Below are 23,256 nucleotides of genomic sequence, written 5' to 3' on the forward strand. Positions count from 1 at the left end.
TTATAAGGTGCTTACTATGTGCTGGGCAGGGTTCCAAGGACTCTGCGTTTATCAACTCGTTTGATCACACGCCTCTATAGGATGGGCGCTGTCATTATCATCATCGCCATGTTACAGATAAAAGACTCTGAGGCAAAAGAGTTTAAGTGATTCAACACACAGTACGTGGGGGAGTCTGAGTCCTTACCTGTGATGCTGTATTTCTCCTAACAGGTCTGAGTACCACATCTACCTCCACTCAACATGGCCATACTGCAGAAATAATCTACACTTTAGGCTGGATGGATTTTCTCATACAGCCATTTAAGATTCATTATTCTCATTATTCATTCACAGTTGAAATTTTCAGTTGTAAATGAAATCTAATAATCAATATTCCCAAATCTGTTCTCCTCAATTAACGTAATTAAATGTATGTCCAATCAAGAATGTTATTCTGTTAAGATATTATCCAAAACTCTATCAAATTCTGACACATCTGTATGAGAATGAATCCCTGACTCAACATAACTTTCCCTATTTTTGAATTCACCCTCCTCCTTACTAACTATTCATTAATTTCTTCTTTCTTTTTTTACCCCTTCACTGATTCAAAAAATCAACTGGTTCTACATTTCATATAAAATTGTTCCTCTTTGCAGTACTGCAGTACATTTGCATTCCATTATTTTGTGGAAAGCATATTTTCAGAATATGAATCTCTCAGAATATGAAAACTTTCAAGCACCAATAAACATAGAAAAATCAGGTCCAAAAAATTACTGACCAACAAAGCAAAAAGAGGCTTCTACAATGTGTGCCCATCTCTCTCTGGTCTCTTTCAAGGATTAGGAGAGAGACTTATGTAATGACTAAAGGTTCTAGAATATTGTAAATGAATCCTACTTAACTGGGTAAGGACAGCAGGTTCTGGAACTGATTTTCACGCCTACAGCCATTGCCCTCCCTTCTTCCTTGCTTAAACAACCTCAATTTTGCTCAGGTATCCAAAAGTCATGTATTTTAATGGTGGGTGAGAACAGGAGGCAGAGAGGCAAAGCTTGGCTCAAATACAGTTTTCCCCAAAGTACAGTCCTGGGGTCCCTGTTAACATGAGGTCCCTCCCTTTCCAACTACATATCTGTGTAAGGCTGGATTTTCTTCACATATTTCAACCAAAACAACACCTCAAACAAACTGCAGAATGCAGAAGCAGATATGAAAATCCATGTGTTCTGTTAAGTCAGACATTAAGGAGACTTGTAAAACAGTGAAGCAATACTGTTCTTCTAATGTTTTGCTTTGAAAAATACACCTATTTTTCATAAAAATATGTTAACATGAAATAAAGTTTATTATGATTTTAAATGAATTAACAATTTTTTAAATTCTCATATTTAATCTCTAATATGATAAATACCAACAGATTGACTCCACATAAACAAAAGCTCTTTGGAATCTTCAGCGTTTAAGAGTGAAAAAAATGGTTCTGAGATCAAAGTCTAATCACGTCAATTAATGTCTCTTGCAAGAGATTGGTTTAGGAATGGGCCTGCAATAGTAATTCTGGCCAATGGTAAGAGGTCATCTCTTGGGGGACTTCTGAGAAGTTTTTCTTTCCTCTTACTCAAAAGATTTGCCAGAAGGAACTTTGCTACCTCTGGGCAGGGCTATGTTTAGAGCTGCCGCCTAAAGTTGCTGCAACCCTCTTTGACCAAAGGGCAGCCAGCTGTAGGTCCAAGCCAAGAAGCTGAGAACGGCAGAACCTGGGTCTCTGATGACATCGCTGAACCACAGAAATTAACTTGGCCCTGGAATTGTCCCATCTCTGATCTCTCGTTTATGAGAAAATGAATGTTTGTGAGAAAATGAATAGTGCCTTGTTTAAGGCACTATTAAAATGGTTTCTGCCACTTGCACCAGAAAGCATTCTTACTGATTCAACATTTTTGCTTGTTTGTTTTTTAGCAAATGTTAAAGAGTTAAAAACCAAACTAACAGATTAAAGCACAGAAAGTCGTTCTCGTGTTTGTTTTTGCTCATTTATGAATCCCAGTTGGCATTATCAGCATACTGTGAATATTGATGAAAACATCATGGCTCATCGACTCAGATTTTCACACTGTCAAGGTCCTTTCAGGGGCTGAATATTTCCATCCTGCTCCAACAATACCTTGTGTGAGGGATTACAGCTAGAGCAGCACAAAATTGATCATCAGCTCCTGGAAAAAAATAGGGCATATGTCCCAATGACAGCAAGGAAGTAGTACTGCTCCCTACATATATATACAGGGCATCTGTATTTTAAGGCCATTCCAAATGTGAAGAAGGAAACCAAATCAGTCAACTAGCCTAACACCCTCACTTTGCAGATAAGGAAATTGAGACCAGAAAGGCCTTGCTACGTGGCTAGCTTGATCCCACCAGGAAGGATGCCTTCAGACCAAGCACATTAATTATTTATCCTGTCAGCACTTCAGGACCACAAGAATGGGTGTAAGCAAGAATAAGACTCAGATTCGAGTTTCTCAAGCAATTTAGAGAGGGTAAATGTTATTAGGTAAAAAATTATTTCCCCTTGAGTATCAGTCAGTTCAGTTTCCAAACTGTAAGTTAAAAAGAGAGACAGAAAAAGCAGGAAGAAGCTTAGTGCCTGGTATATATTTGGAACTCAAAAAGTATTTGTTAAACTAAGCTGACTTTATAACAAAGTAGGATTTTCTCTGATTCAAATCAGCAGTTTCCCAGTTACAGTTATTGAATACTCCTGCAACAAAAAAGGCAATGATATTTCATGGGTACCTCATCTCTCTCTTAGGAAATTTCAGACTGCATTTGAAGATCTCTCAGATTGTGGAGCTAGATTCAGTCTCTTTAGAAGAATTCTGCTCCTGGGTTCATATAAACTCAAGTTTCTGTATGTTTTATATATTTATTTGCTTGGGGTGAAAGTGAGGAAGAGAGAGAAGTGTGCTAGGGGTAAAGAAAGACACAGGAAGCAAAATTATGGTAAAAAACAAAGGATAGTCATCCTCATTTCACACACACACACACACACACACACACACACACACAGCTCAAAATAAAGCTCTAGGAAGGATATTGGTCATGGGTCCTCTGCCTTTTGGCAAGGGAATCTTCATCACTGATGCCAGCCATCAGGTACTTGAGGCCTGTGATCCAGGTGCGGGCCTCCTCAGGGTTGGAGGTGATGAGGTCCAGGGACTCCATGTGGTTGCCATGGTAGATGGTGAAGCAGCAGCTGGGGTCAAAGTTCCCCTCAGCTTGTCTGTGGAATATTTCAGACTGCCGACCCTCGGTGACTTTGTAAATGGAATCGATAAGTACTGTGAGGGAAGGGAGATACACAGTTATATGGCAGGTGAGACATTTACTTACATGGATTAAGAAATGAGAAAAGCAAAATCATTTCAAACGTAAAAAGTAATTATGAAAAAAATCATTATCTGCAAGTTGTGGTTTTAGGTCTAAATGTGAAACACAGGTCCTCTCACTTCCTGCTAGAAACCTTCTCCACATAACACTTTACCTGCCTGTGCAGTCTTGACAATGTCCTCCCGGGGCAATGATTCCAGATGTGCTGAAATGTATACTAAAAAGATAGATATGCCCATCAGGGCAAGAAGGCTGGTAGAAAAGGTGACTGCCGAATATGTCAAATTTATAGTTTACATACTTATGGAGGGAAAAACATACAAAGACCTAGAGCCAACTATAGTGTTTTGCAACATGCATAAGGAGATAATGAGAAAATTGAAAGGAAAATAATTTACTGGCAACCAAATAGCCCAACTAAATAAGACTGGCCCTCCTAGAGAGAAAGCTATGGGGCTATGACGATGAAGGCAGAGCAGAGCTGGGAGAAGCGGAGAGGACAAGCTAACGGCTGAGGGGAGGTGGGGCAATACAGGAACATAAGGCCCACTTCGGGGATGCTGCACAGGCTTTTTATTCTGGACCGGAAAACTCAGAAAGAAAATAATGGGAAATAAAGCTGGAAAGGCAGACCAAGGCTAGACTGTGGAGTGGCTGGAATAACAGACAGAAATTAGTATTATTTAGGTAGTGGAGCAACATTGAGGGTTTGAATCAGAGCAACACTGGCAAGAAGGATAATTTTAGACTAAAATATTATTTTGCTTGTTTATTTTTAAGCAGGAATCAGAAGTGTTGCCTACACTATTGATTGCCCATATACACCATCTACTTCTCATTTCTACCTTATTGGCAGGGTCCCAATTTTCTTCTGGTATCTGCTCATTCCCCACATGACTCACAGGGAAGCGGGGCTGCCAGGTCTCCAGCCTTTGGACTCTGATATTTGCATCAGTGGCCCCCCAAGTTCTCAGGCTTCTGATCTTGGACTGAGAGTTATATCCTCGGCTCCCTGGGTTCTCAGGCCTTTGTACTCAGACTGAGTTACACCACCAGCTGCTCTGGTTCCCCAGCTTGCAGACAGTCATCGTGGGACTTCTTGGCTTCCATAGTCATGTGAGTCAATTTCCCTAAGAAATTCCCTCTCGTATTTCTACCCACTTATCTATCTATCTATACCTCCAATTTTGTTTCTCTGGGGAAGCCTGACTAATACAGTGTGGGAGAAAGAAGTTTTAACTAGGAGTCAGATTAAAACTATTTTATTTGATATCATTAAAACTGTGTTGTTAATTCATTAATCACTTAACTGTGTCACAAAATATGGCAATACACTTTAAAGCCCATTGGATTTATGATGTCTGTCATCTTTTATAGGAAAATAAAAGGTCTCAGGCTATCAAACCATATATCCCAACTTAAAAAAAGAAAACCCATCATGTTTTCAACCCAGGGGAAACATTAGTATTTACAGCATTCATGGAAAAGAATACTTTTATGGAATTAAATTCCCCAAATACAGTCTCTCAATGTCCAAGATCAGCTAACCCCAAAATATGCAAAAATATGAAAGTTACACAGATCTGAGGCTTTCACAGAGCCTATCCAGTCTAATCGTTGTGTGACTGTGTCAAGCCAAGCAAAGAATTCAAAGGTTTGTTTTACTTTTTGCCTTCTCGCTCTTCCTAGAGGGCCGCCATCGGAGGCGTGTTCGGTGCTCATCCAGGTAAAAGAGCCGGACGAGCCCTTTGGTCCCACGCTTCAGTTTGATCATCTGTGTCCCGGACTGCATTACACTCATGCATCTTTCAACTGCAAAAGAAATTAGAGCACATTCAGCTATCACGCAATGCACATGCATGCAAGTGTCTAGGCCGTATACTCAAAGCTGTCATTTAAATCCACTCTGCTTTGAGATGAACCTGGCTGGAAGTAGGCATCTGTTGTTTTTGCCTGATTCCCTTGTTTTGGTAACAGTGCCCCTACTTTGCCTTTAGAAATACTCCTCTCCTATTTCATGTGCTTTGGTGTCAATCACCCCAACTAAGGAATAAGCACCTGAATTACGCTTAGAGCAAATGTGACTCCCTCCCAAGGAACACGAATTCTGAGCAGATCATTAAATGAAAACAGAACTGGGCCATTTCAACAGCTGAGATGCTCCTGGCTCTCCACCCCAAAATGCAACAGTTGTCACCATTCTTATTCTTCCTGAGACTGACAAATGATTCCATTTTCCCCTTGATTCTGGAAGTTATACAGTACCCTTCCACATACTCTTTTTTTCATTATATCAGCCAGAAATGGCTTTTGTTTCACAAACATCACTGACTTATACACAGGCACACAAATAACCATTAAATCACTCAAAATATCTAGCTTTGAGTACCTACCTTATTAAAAAACAATATGCTATTAGAAACAATGGATAAAAGAAACACAATAAACATTTCAACATTAGCCTTCAGCTTTTTTGGCTACGTGTTTTGTCTTTACTAGGAAAGATAATGTCTTCCAACAGTTTAACATTGTATGCATAGGGTACCCTTTTTTTTTGACACCTTGAGTACCACTGGACATAGGGTACCCATTACAGTTAACTTCAACATAACCACCTTCACAGTCTACTCCATGAAGAGCCATTCCTTCCCCCAAAGAAATCAAGGAGGAATTGCATAAAATTAAGTATAGTTTCAGAATTTGATACTGCAAGGAAGGTGAAGTATAGGTTGCCTTACTCATTTTATCTGATACATCAAATAACCAAGTAATAAAAATATTGCTTAAGAAAACAAACATACAAACTTAAAATGTTTAAAGTACAAAACAAAATGTGAGATTTGGTTTCACACAACATAGTAAATTCACCCATCACTGAGCACCATTCTTTTAGGCAATTAAATCTATAGATCTGAATTTTCAATAGCCACATTGAACATTTTATACCAGTAATTAGAGGATGAACAGAAGATAGAGTGTCAGTGTATCAAAGCAAAACCATCAAGTCAAATCAACTAAGCCACAACTCTCAGAGAAACCTATTAGAACTTCACTGATCACTGACAGTAGGTCACATCAATAAACAAACAGATATATTTTCAGAGCAACTCCTTGTTCCAGGCACAGGGCTATGTCATGAGGTAAAGCAAAGAACTAGGATAGTTTGTCTTTGTCCTTAAAGGGTTTAAATTAAAATTTAAATGGTAGCTATTTGTTATGGACTGAATGTTTATTGCCCCAAAATTCATTGGTGAAGTCCTAACCCCCAATGTGATGGTATTTGGGAGGTGGGGCCTTTGGGAGGTGATTAGGTTTAGATGAAGTCCAGAGAGTGGGGTCCCCCTAATGCGATATGTTGTATCCCCCCCACCCCACTTCTCTCTCTCTGTCATGTGAGGATATAGCAAGAAGGCAGCCATCTGCAATCCAAGAAAAGAGCCCTCATCAGGAACTAAATAGGTTGGCACCTTGAGATCTTGGATTTTTCAGCCTCCAGCACTGTGAGAAATAAATGTTTATTATTTAAGCCACTCAATTTATGGTATTTTGTTATAGCAACCTGAGCTAAGACACTATTATGGTTTTATTATTATTGAAATCTTTAAAAATAAATGCCAAGTCACAAGTAAAGACAGAAATACCATGGGAGGCCATAGAAAAGGAGAATACAGTAGGCTGGAATGTGGAGAAATGTAGTAATAAGAGAGCATCAATGAAGACTTGGGGACAGGAAAGGGTAAGAGTAGAGTATGATCAAAGAAAAAGGAAAGATGAGCCTCAATCTTTGGAAGAGTGACTCAAAAGGGAATTAACAGGATTTGTGCTTCCATGGGCCAGATAAGACTAGGCTATGGAGGGCTGGATATGCTGGCATAATAAGATTGTAATGCACTGGCAATGAGAGATTCACTAGATACAGATAAGCAAATGATTGGTACATTCACCAGTGAATTTTGGGGCAATAAACATTCAGTCCATAACAAATAGCTACCATTTATAGTATTTAGGATGTGCCAGGCACTGTTTTCAGTACTTTACATGAATTAATTCATTCAATCTTCACCATAATTCAATAAGTAAATAATATTATTATGCCCACTTTATAGATAAGGAAATGGAGGTATAGAGAAGTTAAATAACTTGCCCGAGTCATACAGCTGGCAAGTGGCAGATATGGAATTCTAGCCCACGCTAGATCCGGACTGTGCTCTTAACCACAGCTCCAAATTGCCATTAAATGTCTTTCTAGATGTTTCATTCTCTTACAATTTAAACCCTGTAAGGACAAAGTATCCTTGTTCTTTGCTTCACCTCATGACATAGCCCTGTGCCTGGAACAAGGAGGTGCTCTGTAAACATCTGTTTGTTTATTGATGTGATATATCAGTATTTGCTAGATACATCTAAGCAAATGATTGGCTGGATAAAGACAATTCAGGAAGACGTCTCTTTGGGATGAGAGAATAAAATAAACTGTTTAAAACTGAGTGGAGAACTGAGGTAATTGCACCATCAGAGACCTAACAGCAAGGCCTGCCTCTGTATCTGACACAGTATCCACTACTTTGTTCACACGCTCCTTCTTTCCCTTCCCTTTACCTCTTCCAGCTCCTTTTCCTTTCCCTAAAAAAGGAACTGCTATGGCTGTAATAGCTCGACATTTTGACAGGAAAAGCACAGTGATTAAAAGTGGAATCAGTTATTAGAGCTGATAAATACCACGTCCCACTTAGCCAGCATCAGCCAAAAAAAACTCAAATATTTTAGAAGGTGGAATTCAATCCTTCAGGGATGGAGTGTGTTTACACACTATATTAAATATTCATGATCTCCACACTTATTCCACTGACTCAACCATGGGTATCCCATGGGCTAAGACGCCAACATCATCCATTGCAGTGGACAAGCATGTATGATTACAATATATAATACTTGGAAGGGTCAGGGTCTGAAACAATATGCTGCTTAAATTGTTTATGTAGCTGCCTTATGCTTTCTCACCGATTGCTCCCTATCACATAGAAAATCTACTTGATTAGAATTAAACTGAAAAATCAAGTCCAATGAAATCTTAACAGTCATCTAACCCACTTCTCCTTCCCCAAACCTGATAGTAGACAATCATTGTAGATATAAAGCTAACTAGAGAAGCACCCTCAAGCATTCTTTGCAACTCATTCCAGTGGATAAAAGTCACTAATGATGGAGACAAAATACTCTTTCAGTCTCATCTAATCACTTATGTCTCAGCATAAGCCAATTTCTTCATGTTCTGCCTCTAGTAGAAATGGTTAACAGCAGTAAAAATCATTCTCCACCCATGCCAATTGGTAGATTCCACAAAAGAGAATAAGAATGGCTTTACTGCAGATAAACAAGGGAAGTGTTCCAGTGGATTAGAAAAACCTCGTCACACACATTTCCAGTGCTGAAGGTTCTCTGAGAAAAGTTTGCAAATGCAGGTTACAAATTCACGGGAGCAGCCATTATGTGCACAATCCCTCTGATTCTACATTATCCTTTATGGTAGCCTTAATATTTCTAGAAAACAAGTTTATTTGAATACAATATAGCAACATACAAGAATATTAAGGGAGAAACATCTACCAGCTCAACACATAACACAAATATTGTTTTTGTCTGTTATGCTCCAGACCTTCACATGCACACAAATTCGTTGCACCATTTGAAATCATGATATTTAAGCCATTTGGCACTCTGTTTTTTTCATCTGTGTTATAACAGCTTTCCGTGTTTCTACAGTCTTAATAATTATCATTTTAACGGCTGCCTAACAGAGCAGCATAAATATTTAAAGAGCAGAACAGATGAGTCGAAGAAGACTATATTCCTAACTTTATTACATAATTAGAGTTTTAAAACTCTTAACGGAGTCTCATTTGTAAAATGAAAGGCATAATAATGTGGTCTACAGAGTCCTTTAGAACTCAACTCTTTAAAAGGATTGAATCAATCCTTGCTGCCACAATAAGTTAAAATAAGTAATTTTTTAGGTGCTACAAGTTCACTAAATCCCTCAAACAGAAAATGCTGTAAAAAACACACCCTTCTGATTTGAAGTAACATAATAGAAAGTATATATATCACAAGGGGGAAGATTCACAAGATTTCCACTAAGTATGTATTAAACCTTATGAGATATGAGAGGTTTTAATTCTTCAAGCTCTATTTGGTTTTTTTGTTTGTTTGCTTGTTTGTTTGTTTTTTGTTTTATTCTTTAACTCATGAAGTAAAACAGCATCTTCAAGCCATATGTGAATCAGAGATAATCACTTTCTGTTAGGGATGTCATACATACCAACTGATGCTCCTTTTTTAGAACAGCTTTAATTGAGGTATAATTTATGTGCAATAAAATTCACCTGTTTCAAATATATGCTTCAGTGATTTTAGCATATTTAGAGTGGTGTGACAGTCTAATGACAGGACATTTCCATCATCACGCATGCCCATTTGCAGCCACAGTCCTGGACAACCACTAACCTACTTTTTGTCTCAGTAGATGGGCCTTTCCTGGATTGTTCAGATAAAAGAAATCATACAATATGCAGTCTTTGTGCCTGGCTTCTTCCACTTAGCATAATGTTTTTTGTTTCTAGTCTTCTCTTCCTTCCTCCAACTCCCCCACATCACATTAAACTCTTCTGCTGGCACTTGGGGTAAAAATGATCCTAAATAGGAGACTGGTTGAATAAAATAATACATACATACACACAACTGAGTACTATCTAAGTATAAAAGATAATGAGGAAGACATCTACAAAATGATATGGGGTAATTTCCAGGAGATATTAGTAAGGCAAAGTATAAATAAGCATAGATAGCATGCTCGTTTATATATAAGAAAAGGATGGGAATTTTTTAAATACACAAATATCTGCTTATCATTACAAAAAGAAACACAAGAAGGATAAACCAGAAAAACAATGCAGCTGATTACATACAAGGGTGAGAGAGAATTGAATAGAAAGGATAAGAAAGGGAATGGCAACTCTCTTTTTATCCCACCTATTTAAAATTAAATCAAAAAGAATGGAAAGAGGAACAAAAAACAGAAAGTAATACAGTCGTGCATCACTTAATGATGGAATACATTCTGAGAAATGTGTTGTTAGGTGAGGCATCATAGAGTGCATTTACACAAACCTAGACGGGATAGCCTACTGCACACCTAAGCTACGTGGTATGTCTTGTTGCTCCTAGGCTACAAACCTATATAGCATGTTATTGCATTGAATACTGTAAGCAATTGAAACACAATGGTATTTGTGAATCTAAACATTTCTAAATATGGGAAAAATACAGTAATGGTAAGTATTTGCATATGTAAACACATCTAAACACAGAAAAGGTACAGTAAAAATATGGTATCGTGGGACCACCATTGTATATGTGGGCTGCAGTTGCTCAAAATGTCGTTATGCAATGCCTGACTATGGGTGTATGTATGTATGTTTGTGTGTGTATATACACAGAAAGTAATTTATACACACATGTATACATATTTGTGCATGTGTATTTACATGTTCATGTGTATATATGTGTGTATATACCTGCATATATTTCCTAGCTCTGACCTTTGAAAGGACCAAGAAGCAAGACCATCTCTTGTAGTAATAAGCACACTTGGTGCCCTGATCATTCTCTGCTCCAAAGGTCACCTTGAGACAGATTTTTCACATATAAGGTAATGACCACGCCCAAGTTAAGGTCATACAGGAATATCATTTGCACCCTATTGTGAACACATCTATTCTGGGACGTTCCTCACTAGACTATGCGTCAGCGTGCACACACGCACACACATCCAGGTCCTTTGCAAGGGAATCTTTTCAACAAAAAGGTACATGAGAAATGTGTGCCAGCTTTCACAGATTAGGGTAAATCTGGATAACTGAAAGAGATTAGCTTCTGAAAACAATTTCATTTCTATGTGGAAAAAGTCCCAAATTATGTAGGTAATGTTTCTCAAAAAAGAAGGAAAGGGAGATTTCCTAAAACCATGAGAGCAAAAATAAAGGATATGTTTGTTTACTTCTCAGCACAAACCAAACACCTATTTTAGGACTTGGCATTCACGTAGTGGGTGCTGAGAGATCTAGTTTGTGGGCACTGCAGCTGGATAATGGTGTCTGTCCACAGTTTCAGGGGCATAGGGAGGGGGGCAAAAGGAGGTCTGGTTCCAGTTCTGTCGCTAACTGGCTGTGTGAACTTCAGAAGGTCATTGAATATCCTACTTTCCTCAACCTAAAAAGGCATTTTCCTCTATGTTCTGAGTTTATAAAGCAGCTGATCAAGCTTTCCTGAATGCTATTTTACCTTTCAAGAAGTCAAAATTCCAGTTCTTCTGAAGGTCTTTCAGAATAATTGAAAGAAAAAAAAATTATTAACATCTGGATGTCTTACTACAGACATGAACTTTTAAAATATTCTTTATATAAAATATAACTGATCTTCATAGGGAATGGCTTCACTTGAAAAGCTATTCCTTGCCAGCAGTAGAGCCTTACAGTCAAACAACATAGGCTTATGAATAAATGTGCTCACAAACAAGCATGGAGAGCTCCATTCTTATTAAGTCCTGATTCTTTCCAGTGAAGAATAAACAATGTGGAGCTCATTGATTTTTTTTTCATTGCCTAAATCACTCCTGTGGAGAAGATAAGATTATTTGAAAGACTTTAAAAAACTAATTGGTTAGCAGTATCACTTTGGAATTTGTTTGCAAACTTTACATGCACATAGTCAATATGTTCACAAAGTTGATAAATACATATGAGCGGATTTAGGTCAAAGAAAGGGTGAAAGGAATTAATTGGTAATTTTTTTAAATGTCAGACCTTTCTGTATTGTATTAAAGCCTTCCATATAACACTTTCTTTTTCAATAAGAACTTTTTTACATGCAACAATTCTTTCTGTCCTGTAATTATTAGCCTTGGGAAATAAATGAAATATTAAGAATTCATAACAATATAGAATTTTGGCTTTATTTAACGTTATCCCATGGGGAGGAGGGATATAAATTAATCTTAAAATTCTAAATTTAGCTCCATCTAATATATAAAGAGTTTTCTTCTTCAACACAGGATCAGAAATCATTGTGTTATCACACTCTGTTCCATCATTTATCGGTGACATGACATTGTACTGGATATTTGGGTATAAAATTCTCAAACTATAATAAACACTGGCCTTTGTTTATGGAAAACATTATCTAACAAGGCTTTTTCATAGTTCTCCATCTGGCTGTACATTAAAATCACTTGGGGGCCTTCTAAAACATGATGACAACAAACCCCCAGCACATACCAATTAAATCAGAATTCTCTGGGGTGGCGCAGGGCATTCGTTTTGTTTGTTGGTTTGTTTGTTTAAGCTTCCCAGGGATTCTACTCTGCATCCAGAGTTAAGACAATGGATATATATTATCTCACTTATTCCTCATAGTATCTCTGTGAAATAAATACACACAATTAATTGCCCCTGATTCTAGAATGGATGAAACGCACTCAAAGAAGTGAAGCACTTGTCTGAGGTCACACAGCCAGGAGATGGCAGAGCCAGGACCTGAAAGCAGGCCCTGCCCCCCAGGACGGTGCTCCCTCCATTTCACTGCGTTAGTGCCCACTGCAAGTCCTGTCTAGGCCACAGCCTGGCTGGCTGGTCACTGGCAAGTCTTCTAAATAGTCTTGGTTCCAATTTTCTGTTCCGTCAAAATAAAAAATCAAGTGTATTGGTTCCTAAGACCCTTCCTACCAAATACTAGGAGTCTACAATACACCAGGTCTAGGTTTTAGAAACTTTACATATGATAGTGATACTACTTCGTGCAAATAAGAAGTATGTGAAAATTAACAATGAAATAGGGGTTGAGATGGAAAATGTAAGGGCAGTACGGACTAAGGGGGTAGGGGGTGAAGGAGGACTTCAGAGGAGACAGAATTTGAGCCTGGTCTCTGAGAATCATCATGTGCACACTTGGTGTATTTTTTTTTATTGTTCTTGGTCTAGGTCTCTGCGCATTTTTTCTGCCAACTTAGAATGTATAAATGACAGCTGTAATTATTTTAAATGAATTGCAAAAACTGTTTACCACATTTTAAAAATTAGACATTAATACTTCTTAGTAACTGGAAAGCCATTTTCACTTGTTGCTTACTCTGAAACTTCTTGGCTGTTTCTTGGCTGACAATTGGCAAGGGGTGATTTCATTTAGCTACATCAGCATGGCTTAACCTTCCCTACAGCCAGCAAAAATCTCTTCTCTTAGTTCTACAAGAATTGTTCTGTCAAAGCATAAAAGCATTTCCACTGCACATGTTTAAAAAAAATAAAAAGTTTACCATACTACACGCTAATTTCAAAGTGGTAGCTTATTGTTGACTGATGGTTGGTCAAAATGAAATACTGTTAAATGGAAGTGTACGTGGCTGTTAGGAGATGGAAGATGAGTGGGGTCCTTAGACAAATTCAACTTCTCCTAAAGCAGCAACTGGTTCCAATCCTGGCTTTCTTTAAAATACAGACTCACAGACCGCGTCTCCAGGGATCCCTATTGCCTGAGAATATGCATTTTAAAAATTCTCCCAGGTAATTCTAAGGCCTATTTAAGTTTGGAAACCACAGCTCTGGACACCATTACTGCTCCCCTTCCCGATTAGCATGTGGTCAGTAGAAGCTGATCATATAATAGTTACCCAAGCACAGCACTAGGCCTTAATGTGGGGGCACTAAAATGAAAGAAGTAAAGGCCTCCTGCTCAGCTGCATGTTTGGACATTGGCACAAGGTCTTCCTCCTACTAATAAAATATGTAATATCCTACTTAAAACAATAGTTAAAAGATATGAAATCTCAATATACAAATAATCATTATTCATGGTCTCTCTATAACCTCTTGTTTCCTTGGGAGCTGCTCCATACCTCACAATTTCAGACCTGTTGTAACTTGTACGTAGCTGCTAGCCAGAGCAGAGGTGCTTTCTTAGCTTTGAGCCCTAAAGACCAGTCACCATCTTATGTGATCTTACCCACACCACATCAAGAGCCATCTCTTTGAAAAGCATGATACCTACCCTCTACAGGATGCTTACACAGTGCACTACACATACGAAACACAGAGTAAGCATTTGTTAAGGTTGTTATTGTCTAAATCACTTCTTAAAGTCACTGTGTACTCTGTCCATCTACCTCCTGCATTTATTTTAATTGCATTTTAAAAGGGAATGTCTATTCAGTATTCCCACAAATTTGTATACCCCAGTAGTTCCCCATTCTTAAGCTTCTATTTCCTTCACCAACTACTGGTTTTGGAAGCTGATCCTTTTTTGTCAAAAAAAAAAAAAACTTAACCGATTTCATGTAAAGTGCTCTAATTTTGTCCAGAGACATCCTAATTCTGTGTGGCTTTAAGGCTCTCCAGCTAAATGTCAAATAACAAAAAATAGAAGAGATTACATGTTACCTGAAAACAGAGCCACACTCCTGGCCCTCCCCCAAAGCCTTTGTAGCTCTCAGGCCAATGGTCTCCCAGGGACTGAGGATTTCTGAGACCACCTGCTGTGCTGAAGCAGGCTTGACACTTACTGACCGCAGCCAGTTGGAAATCAAGTTGTATGGCATTTAAACCAGGCACCTTATTTCCATGGCAGATGCTTTTGTTTAAAAAAAAAAAAAAAAAAAATCTATCCTAAAAAACATAAAAATAGAACTCTGTGTGGTGACAAAAATGCCTCGGAGAATGTCCCCAGGTTTACTTCTCAAAAATTATTTGTCCTTATTCAAACCTTTGTCCTAATAAGTTTCCTTTAAAAAAAAACTTAATACTACATAACCACCACTGAGTAACTGAGCATTCATCACAGCCTATTTGTGGCATTTTGATTGGAGTTGTTATCCTAATCAGTGTACTACAGATCTCAAAAGCATTTTTTAAAAAATAGTAGAAAAATCTAAATATGGAGAAAATACGAAAAACACTGAAAACTTCTCATAAGCAAAGTGTGCATTGATAATCAGAGCAGATGTGCTGTAAAGTCTTCTAAGTAATCAATCCCAGGGAAACCAAAGGCCAGCATTAAAACCATAACTCTCTGGGTAAAGGATTTATTTAGTCTCTCTGAATTCAGAAATAATCATACATATTAACACATGTATACACATACAAACACTTCCTGAGCAGTACTAGGCTGACTACCTAGCAAGAATAAGCAGGGATGAGGAGATTACCCCATGACTGATGGGGTGTTTCCAGCAGGGCATAGGAAGTATGCAAGAATTGACAAGGAACAGGAAACAGTGTCAGGGAGGGCAGAGAGAGTGTTAGGGATAGATTGACAGAGTAGGAAGTATTTAACATAATGGTGGCAGGGACAAGAACAAACAAGTGGAAGCAAAATTTTTGATGGTGAAGAAGAGAGCCAGGAAGAAAGAACCAAAAATAAGAAAGAGCTGCAACCCAGGGGGAAAGTGGGAGGTGTGTAGGAAAGATGAACACCTGACCGCCATCTCAGCCCTGAATGTCAGAAACACAGGACACAAGGACAATCTCTGCTACATGGCATGGGTAGGTCAATAAAATGCAGGAAGTATATTTCAGCCACTATAGTTTATACAATTTTAAACACATAAGCAATGCCAGATAACTAAGCCTGTCTTTCTAGAAGTCATTCCAGAGTAAGAATTCCACACTTCCTCTAAAGTAGGCAAAGGATTGGAGCCCTAATGAAAAAGGATAAGTTTAACTGCATGCAAAAATATCTATATAAACCATCAACAAAATTCAAAACAAACAATAGCCTAGGAGAAAATATTTGCAAACATACACAGTAAGTTTAATATCAATGACATAAAGGGTTCTTGCAAGGCAGTAAGAAAAAGAAGACAACCCAATTAAAACTAGGCAAAAGGATATGAAGAGACAATTCACAGAAGTGACCAATAAAAATATAGAAGAAAATGCTTACCCTTACTCACTGTTAAAAAATGTAAAGTTAGAGTAAAATAATATTTCACCTGATATGAAAATTTTTAATTAAAAAAGGACATTGTGGATGAAGTTGGGGGCTGATGATAAGATTATGAATTAATGACATTGTTTGAACCAACTTGGCAATATCTATCTAAATTTAAAACAAACATGCATTTTGACCTTGCAATCATAAAACCAGGGATTTATCCTATAGAGTTACTGACATAATGAAGCAAAAATATACATACAGATAAATATAGATATATAGCTATATGGCTGTTTACTGCTACTTCACTTGTAATGGTTTAAAAACAAACTAGAAATAATCTAAATGTTCATGAGGCCTGACTAAATAAATTGTGGGTTAGCCACAAAATGAAATATAAATGGTGTCATTAAAAAGAATATCATAAATCTGGCCAGGGGTGGTGGCTCATGCCTGTAATGCCAGCACTTTGGGAGGTTGAGGCAGGAGGATTGCTTGAGGCCAGGAGTTTGAGGCTGCAGTGAGCTATGACCATGCCACTGCACTCCATCCTGGGCAAGAGAGCAAGAATCCATCGCTAAAAGTAAAAAAATAAAAAAGAATATCATAAATCTAAATTTGCCAAAAAAAGAAAAACTAAGATATATTTTTAAGGGAACAAAATATGATACAAAATAATATTTATAGCATGATTCTATTTGAGTTTAATGAATATACACAAATATATGCTATATAGAAAAGGGTTCAGGACACACCACCCCAAAATATGGCACCTTAGCATTTGAGGAATCAGCAGAAGCTGATCCCTGACCTCTCTCACCTCTTTCACCCTTCTCCCCTGAAGCAGACCATAAATGAATTATCTGACCTTCCTTTAAAGTAGGACACAAGACTCTCATTCCAGAGGTACTTTCCCTATACCCAGAGGAAAGGAATATCCTTATCCTCAAAGACACAGAGACGCCAGGAAGAATCTGAACAAACAAGGCTTGCTAAGTTCCCCCAGCTTACCAATATTAAATCACATCCTTTCATCTTCCCATGATGCTTCTGCACAACTGTCCATAAATATACTATACATAGGTTTCCCTGTTCTTCGGATCTTCTTTCTGAAGGTTCCCATGACACATAAAACTTAATTAAGTAAATTTGTATGTTTTTCTCTTGTTAATTTGCATTTTGTTATAGGCGTCTCAGCCATAAACTTAGTGATGGATGAGAAAAAGAATATTTCTCTCCTACAATAGGATTTCTGAAATTTCTGAAATATGAGGAAAGGAATGATACTTAAAGGGAAAGAGTTGAGAGTAGTTTAACTCCCACCTTAAAACCTTCTATATTGTTGAAGCATTTACTTGACTTTGCCATGACCAAATATTGCTTTGATAGTTTTAAAATATATATATGGGAGAAAATATTGCCACTCCTTTGCAACTCTGCCAACTAAAAACATGATGAAGCAAAAAGTACTGAATGACCTGGACTTAAATCCTGCATTCACTGCTCAGTCACACTATCTTCTGGTCTACTTAGTTAACTCTGAGGTAGTTTCTTCATATGTTACAAGCAAGAATCATGGTGAAGATTAAATGAGATAATATGTTATCGCATTAAAGATTAAATGAGATAATTAATGATTAAATAAGATAATACATACATAGCCAATACAAAAGTGTCTTGCTCAATTCTCCATACATAAAAGACCTTCAACAAATACTAGTTTCCTTTTTTTCTGAATGATATCAGAGCTGAGAAAATGCAGCAGCTCCAAGTATTGGCGGATTCTGGGTCATTCAAAATTCTATGGCAAGACAATAAAACTGCTTCCAAATGTTGAAGGAATTTGAGTTTCTACACCACCCTAAGCAATGTGGCCTAATCCTGGGGCATTAATTCCAATCCACACACAGATGATTCCAAATATAAATCTGCTCTGCCTTCAGTTCCAGACTTGTGTGTATAACTGCTGGATGGCAGTACTGGGGTGTCTAATGAGATCTTAAACATCATATAAATCTTAAACCTGATCCTCTCTAGCCTCTCCATCTCAGTAAATGGCTCTACTATCCCTTAATTATTTAAGCCTCAAACCGGGAATTCACCATTGCTTCCTTTCTCCATCCTTTGCAAAGTCTTGACTCTTCTTTTCCAACAACCCAAATCCACCATTTCTCTCCATCAAAAATACCACATGTCATAGCCAATGTGGTATTTTTAAAAGTTCAATTAGACCTTTCAGACGCTCCAGCAGCCTCCCACTGGGACTATAATTAATCCCAAACTCCTCGCCAGGGGCCTGCATGGCATCCCTCCAGCCTGTGTCTCCTGCCCTCCTTCCACCAGTCACCAGGCTCTATACAGTTCCCCAGCACACTGTGCACTAGCTGTTCCTTTTTCCTGGACTGCTTCCTTGGATATTTGTATGGCTTGCTCCTTTCTGATATTCAGGTTTAAGATTAAGTACTTTAAAGGGGCAGGTCCTGCCCACCCAATCTGAAGAGGCCTCCTGGTTACCTACTATTAATACCCATTTTCCCCTTTTGTTTCCTGTATTTGCTCACTAAAAGGTAAGGTTCATGAGGACAGGAAAGTTTTGTTCTCCCACGGTTTTCTGTGCCTAGAACAGTGCCTGGCACACAGTAGTGACTCCATATATTTTTGTTCATTGGATTAATGAATTTGTGGTTCCCAACGAACAGATCTAAAGGAGATCCCCAATTCTTGTCAGTTGCCCATGGAAAAACTTAATATTTCAGGACTAAAATTGGGGACTGGTTTGTGGTTATCTCAGGAACAGTGATTTTCCGCATTTAAACCTAAGATTGTTGACAGAGTCAGTACAAGTGGTGAAAAATGCTGACAATTAGCTTAAATGATAATCAATGTGTTGTCACTTCTGCTAATAATAAAGAACTTGATTTGAAAAAAATTTTTTGAAGCCTCTCCCCAGAAATAGGAAAATGTTCTTATCAGATCAGTCAGAGTACAGTGGAGTCACCTAGCTGGTTGGAAAACTTATCCAGTGAAAATATCTTCCAGAACTCTAAGTTTCAATATAGATAAATATCCTAAAGCAGGTCTTTGGGCTAGGCTGTCCGTGAGACTTCACCGTAACCCACTCCTTTGGTATCTACCATCTACCCATCTACATTTTCTTTCTTCTTTTCTTTCTTTCCTTTCTTTTCTTTCTTTCACTCCTGCACTGTAGCGAATCACACAAAGGGGAGTCTCTAACATTATGTCTGTATTTTATATATATCATGAGAAAAGGAAAAAAGACTAGAAGACTTTATATCAAAATGCCAACTATATTTGTTTCTGGATTACAGGGTTACAGATGATTCTTCTTTATTCTCTTCTCTGTTTTCTATTTTTTTCTCCAATAAACAAGTTATATTTTTAAAATAAAATACACTTTTTTACTTTTTAAACTACTAAATATGCTACTTGTCCATATGGAATAAGAACTATATAAAAGAGACTTGAAAATTAAAAGAAAAACACCAAATGCTTTAATATGATGGGGGAATTCTTAAAATTTAAAATACTCTTTTATCACTCACCACAAAAACTACTTCTAATTTTTAATTTTTAAGGAAAATATTTATCTTATTCTTAAGAGTTATTTGTCTTTCTGATCCAAATTTACTATTAAAAATCAAAGTGGTACACATTTGAGCCACTTTTCCCTGACTTGGATTCATAGCAATGCATAATATAGAAAACAATTCTGACAACTTTGGTAAATTCACAAGAGCACAAAAGTGGACTCAGAGTAGATGCTCAACAAACAATAAAATACAAGCCTTAAAAATGGGGTGGTGCTCTTGCACATTAGTGATCATTGCCAAGTTCAAAGCTATGCTGTGTTGAAACATGATGCATGCACTTGAATCAGTAGGACTTCAGTTCAATAAAAAGTGTTGAGGCAGCAGTACAAGTCAACACCAAGAGACGTACAAGCCTTGCTTGGACTCTGACTCTCCCTGCCCTGGACCACCATGACATTCAAAACAGGAATGAACATATAGAACTGTTATACTACAAGGTTGCTTCCCTGAAGATCTACTCACAGGACAATTAGGTCCCAGTTTGCATGCTATTTTGAATTTTTGCAACTGATTCAGCACTTCAATTGCTGATAAATACTGTAATCAGAAATCCCTTTCCTCCAGCAGAACAAGGGCAATTCAAACATCAGAGTTTATCTGCCCAATCCAAATCTGAAAGTTTAAAAAACACCAACTAGACCTACATCTTCGTTAAATCTCAGAAAACATTTGCTCCATGCAAGGCAGTGCTATTCTAATGATAGAGGAAACTTCTGATGAATAATGCAGAAGCATCTGTGGGCATTTAGGAAACAATTACCACTATTGGCCATTTAAAGGAGTCTATCCTTGGGAGAACAAGTGACCAGAAGGATTCTTTTTTTGTTGTTTTTAAGTACTCAACTTAGAAACACAAAAATAATCAACAAGTTGGTTTAACTGAAATCACATTTCTGACCCGTGTATCCTTCCTTCTGTTCTTGAAATGTGAGGGTTCAAGGTCTTAAGCTTAAGCAAGTCTGGCCAGTTTGTCTCATCTAGGGCAGCTTTTGTACTTCCACAGTGGCCATCAACTCTGTCAGACATAGGATGTGGCTTGATGGGACCATGTCAGCAAGTGATAATTACTGTGTCTGAAAAGAGCTGTGCCCAGTGGCTGAAACATTCCAGCTACCAAAAAGCTACAAGTGGAAACTCCACAAAATCAGCTGATTTGTAGTCACAATGCACTACTTCCTATATCTCTATCTGAACAAAAAAGTCATGACTGCTTTAAATCGATTACCATGCTTTAATCCAGAATTTGAAATTATTCGGGGAAACTACATCAAGTATCTATTACTTTCTAGAGCCATCATCATATCCATGAATAAATCAGCTGTAAAGCAGTTTATCTTTAGGGATTAAATACTTTCCAGTCCAAAATGCAGTTTTTAAAATACAATTTTCTGCCTTCCCTTCTGGTATTCTGAGATGATTAGGCCTAAAATAATTTAATTGTGTCTCTATAAAGCCATGTCCATGTAGGCACTTTAAAATGATTGACCACAAAAGATTTTTAAGGGCTCTGCTTACAGAAAATCTTGCAAAAGAAAAAAAGTATTCCTGATGTAATTTTTATAGGGGGTTATACCCTGATTTATGGGAATTTTTTATTAGTAACCTTAAGAAGACAGTCTGCATGTGATCTGTAACATTAATGTTCTGTAACATGAACACTCATGGCAATCACATTAGGAAAGTAATCCTTGTTTGAATTTCTGATATTAACAAAAAGCTCATTTCCAACTTGTTGTGTTCCTAGGCTGACTTCCTTCCCGTGTCCCTAACCCAGTTAGACCCATACATACCAAAATTCTTTCCTGGAAAAGAAAAATCACTTTCACTTCTGTCAATATTGTCAATAAGAGCAGAAGTCTATCATAAAATATTTCCAGATTCAGCATTTTCCCTTCCCCGAATGTGAAAAACTCAAGGTTTTCTCTTTTCACCATGATCAGTTTTACTACAGGGGCCGGAGGGGAGAAGGGCAGGAGATGGGCAGAACATGAAGAGGGTCACCTCTGAGGGTGGAAACTGACCTACAGCGCCCATTGCTGAGAGGGCCCAAGAGCTGCCTACTCAGAGGCCCACCTTCTCAAACATATCATAGTCCAAACTGAGGGTCCCCTATGATGCTATGCAGTTTAAATCATATAATCTTATTTTGATTATTGTACTTAGAATGATATATCTTCTTAGGCACTGATAATATGTTCCTTGAAATAGAGTTTAATAAAAAAAAAAAACTCTTCTCTATTTTCTGCACTGCTGTTTTCTTTCAGCACTTATTACCTAACATTATATATAGATACACACACATATATGTACCTATATATTTATATACTTAATTCTTTTATTATTGTCTATGTCTCCTGCTAGAATGTAAGTTTCATGAGGGTAAGAATTTTTATCTGTTTTTATTACTGCTATCTCCCATGCCTACCAATGTTTGGCAAGAGGTAAATAAGTGGTTGATGAATAAATCAAAGGATAATTATAGCAGAGACTCCATGGTGAAGCATTTCTGACTCCATCGTTCTTTTACTTACGGTAAACATACTTTTGGGGGGTTATAGACTGCAATCCGTGTCTTCCAAATTCCTCTGAGTTGTGCTAACAGCATCAATAACTAAGCCTATAGCAGGCTCCCTACTGTTTACCACCCTGGAGTGGCAGGAAAACTTGCATTTCAATAACAAGTTCACTTAACTGTTAAAATAATTCCATGCATCCTTCCAAAAATAATCAGCCTAATTTCTTGGAATCAAAACAACTCAGAGAAAATAAGGTGTTCATGACCGAGTGAGGTACGTGCAGTAAATCAAACAGCCTGGCCATTGCCACTCCAAGCAAGAAACACAGCAGTGTGTTGCGCTACCCCAGGCCGCCTGCGCCGTAAGCACAGGGGACGGTGCTCACTCGCGCCACCTACTGACGACCATCAAGTGAGCAATAAGCACCGCCCAGGGTAGCACTGGTACGCCTCTTTTCCGCCAAATCACAACCATCACCCTTCTGATTTTCCCACTGGGCTCATGGTGGTGACAGGGGCTGAAACCGTGGGGCTGCAGGTCACTGGCACCAACAGTGGGCAGTGGGGCCGGTTGCTGAGCACCTGCAGGAAAATGAGAACTAAATGAGGGCAGAAGGATCTACTCCATGGCTCTGGGCTTCAGAAAAGAGGCTGAAGAAAACTGCTTCTCTCAGAACTGCTGCTTAAGTAAGCAGGGCCCAGGAGGCATGAGAAAGTAAAACCAGCCTCTACCAAAAACTGAAGCAGACCTCATGCCAGAAAGAAAAACCACGGAAA

General features: G+C 38.0%; 1 protein-coding gene across 1 annotated transcript in view; it reads right to left on the reverse strand.

Moving 5' to 3' along the window:
- Positions 1 to 23,256, reverse strand: part of PLCH1 (phospholipase C eta 1) — a 209,641-nt gene that overhangs the window by 87,679 nt on the left and 98,706 nt on the right. Inside the window, exons 3-4 of the mRNA XM_045539517.1 lie at positions 5,041 to 5,187; positions 3,083 to 3,326 (exon numbers count right to left, since the gene is read on the reverse strand). Of these exons, the coding sequence (XP_045395473.1) occupies positions 3,083 to 3,326; positions 5,041 to 5,187 (391 nt within the window). The remainder of the gene's footprint in view (positions 1 to 3,082; positions 3,327 to 5,040; positions 5,188 to 23,256) is intronic.

Source organism: Lemur catta, chromosome 1, assembly GCF_020740605.2.
Source record: "Lemur catta isolate mLemCat1 chromosome 1, mLemCat1.pri, whole genome shotgun sequence".
NCBI classification, from domain to species: domain Eukaryota; kingdom Metazoa; phylum Chordata; class Mammalia; order Primates; family Lemuridae; genus Lemur; species Lemur catta.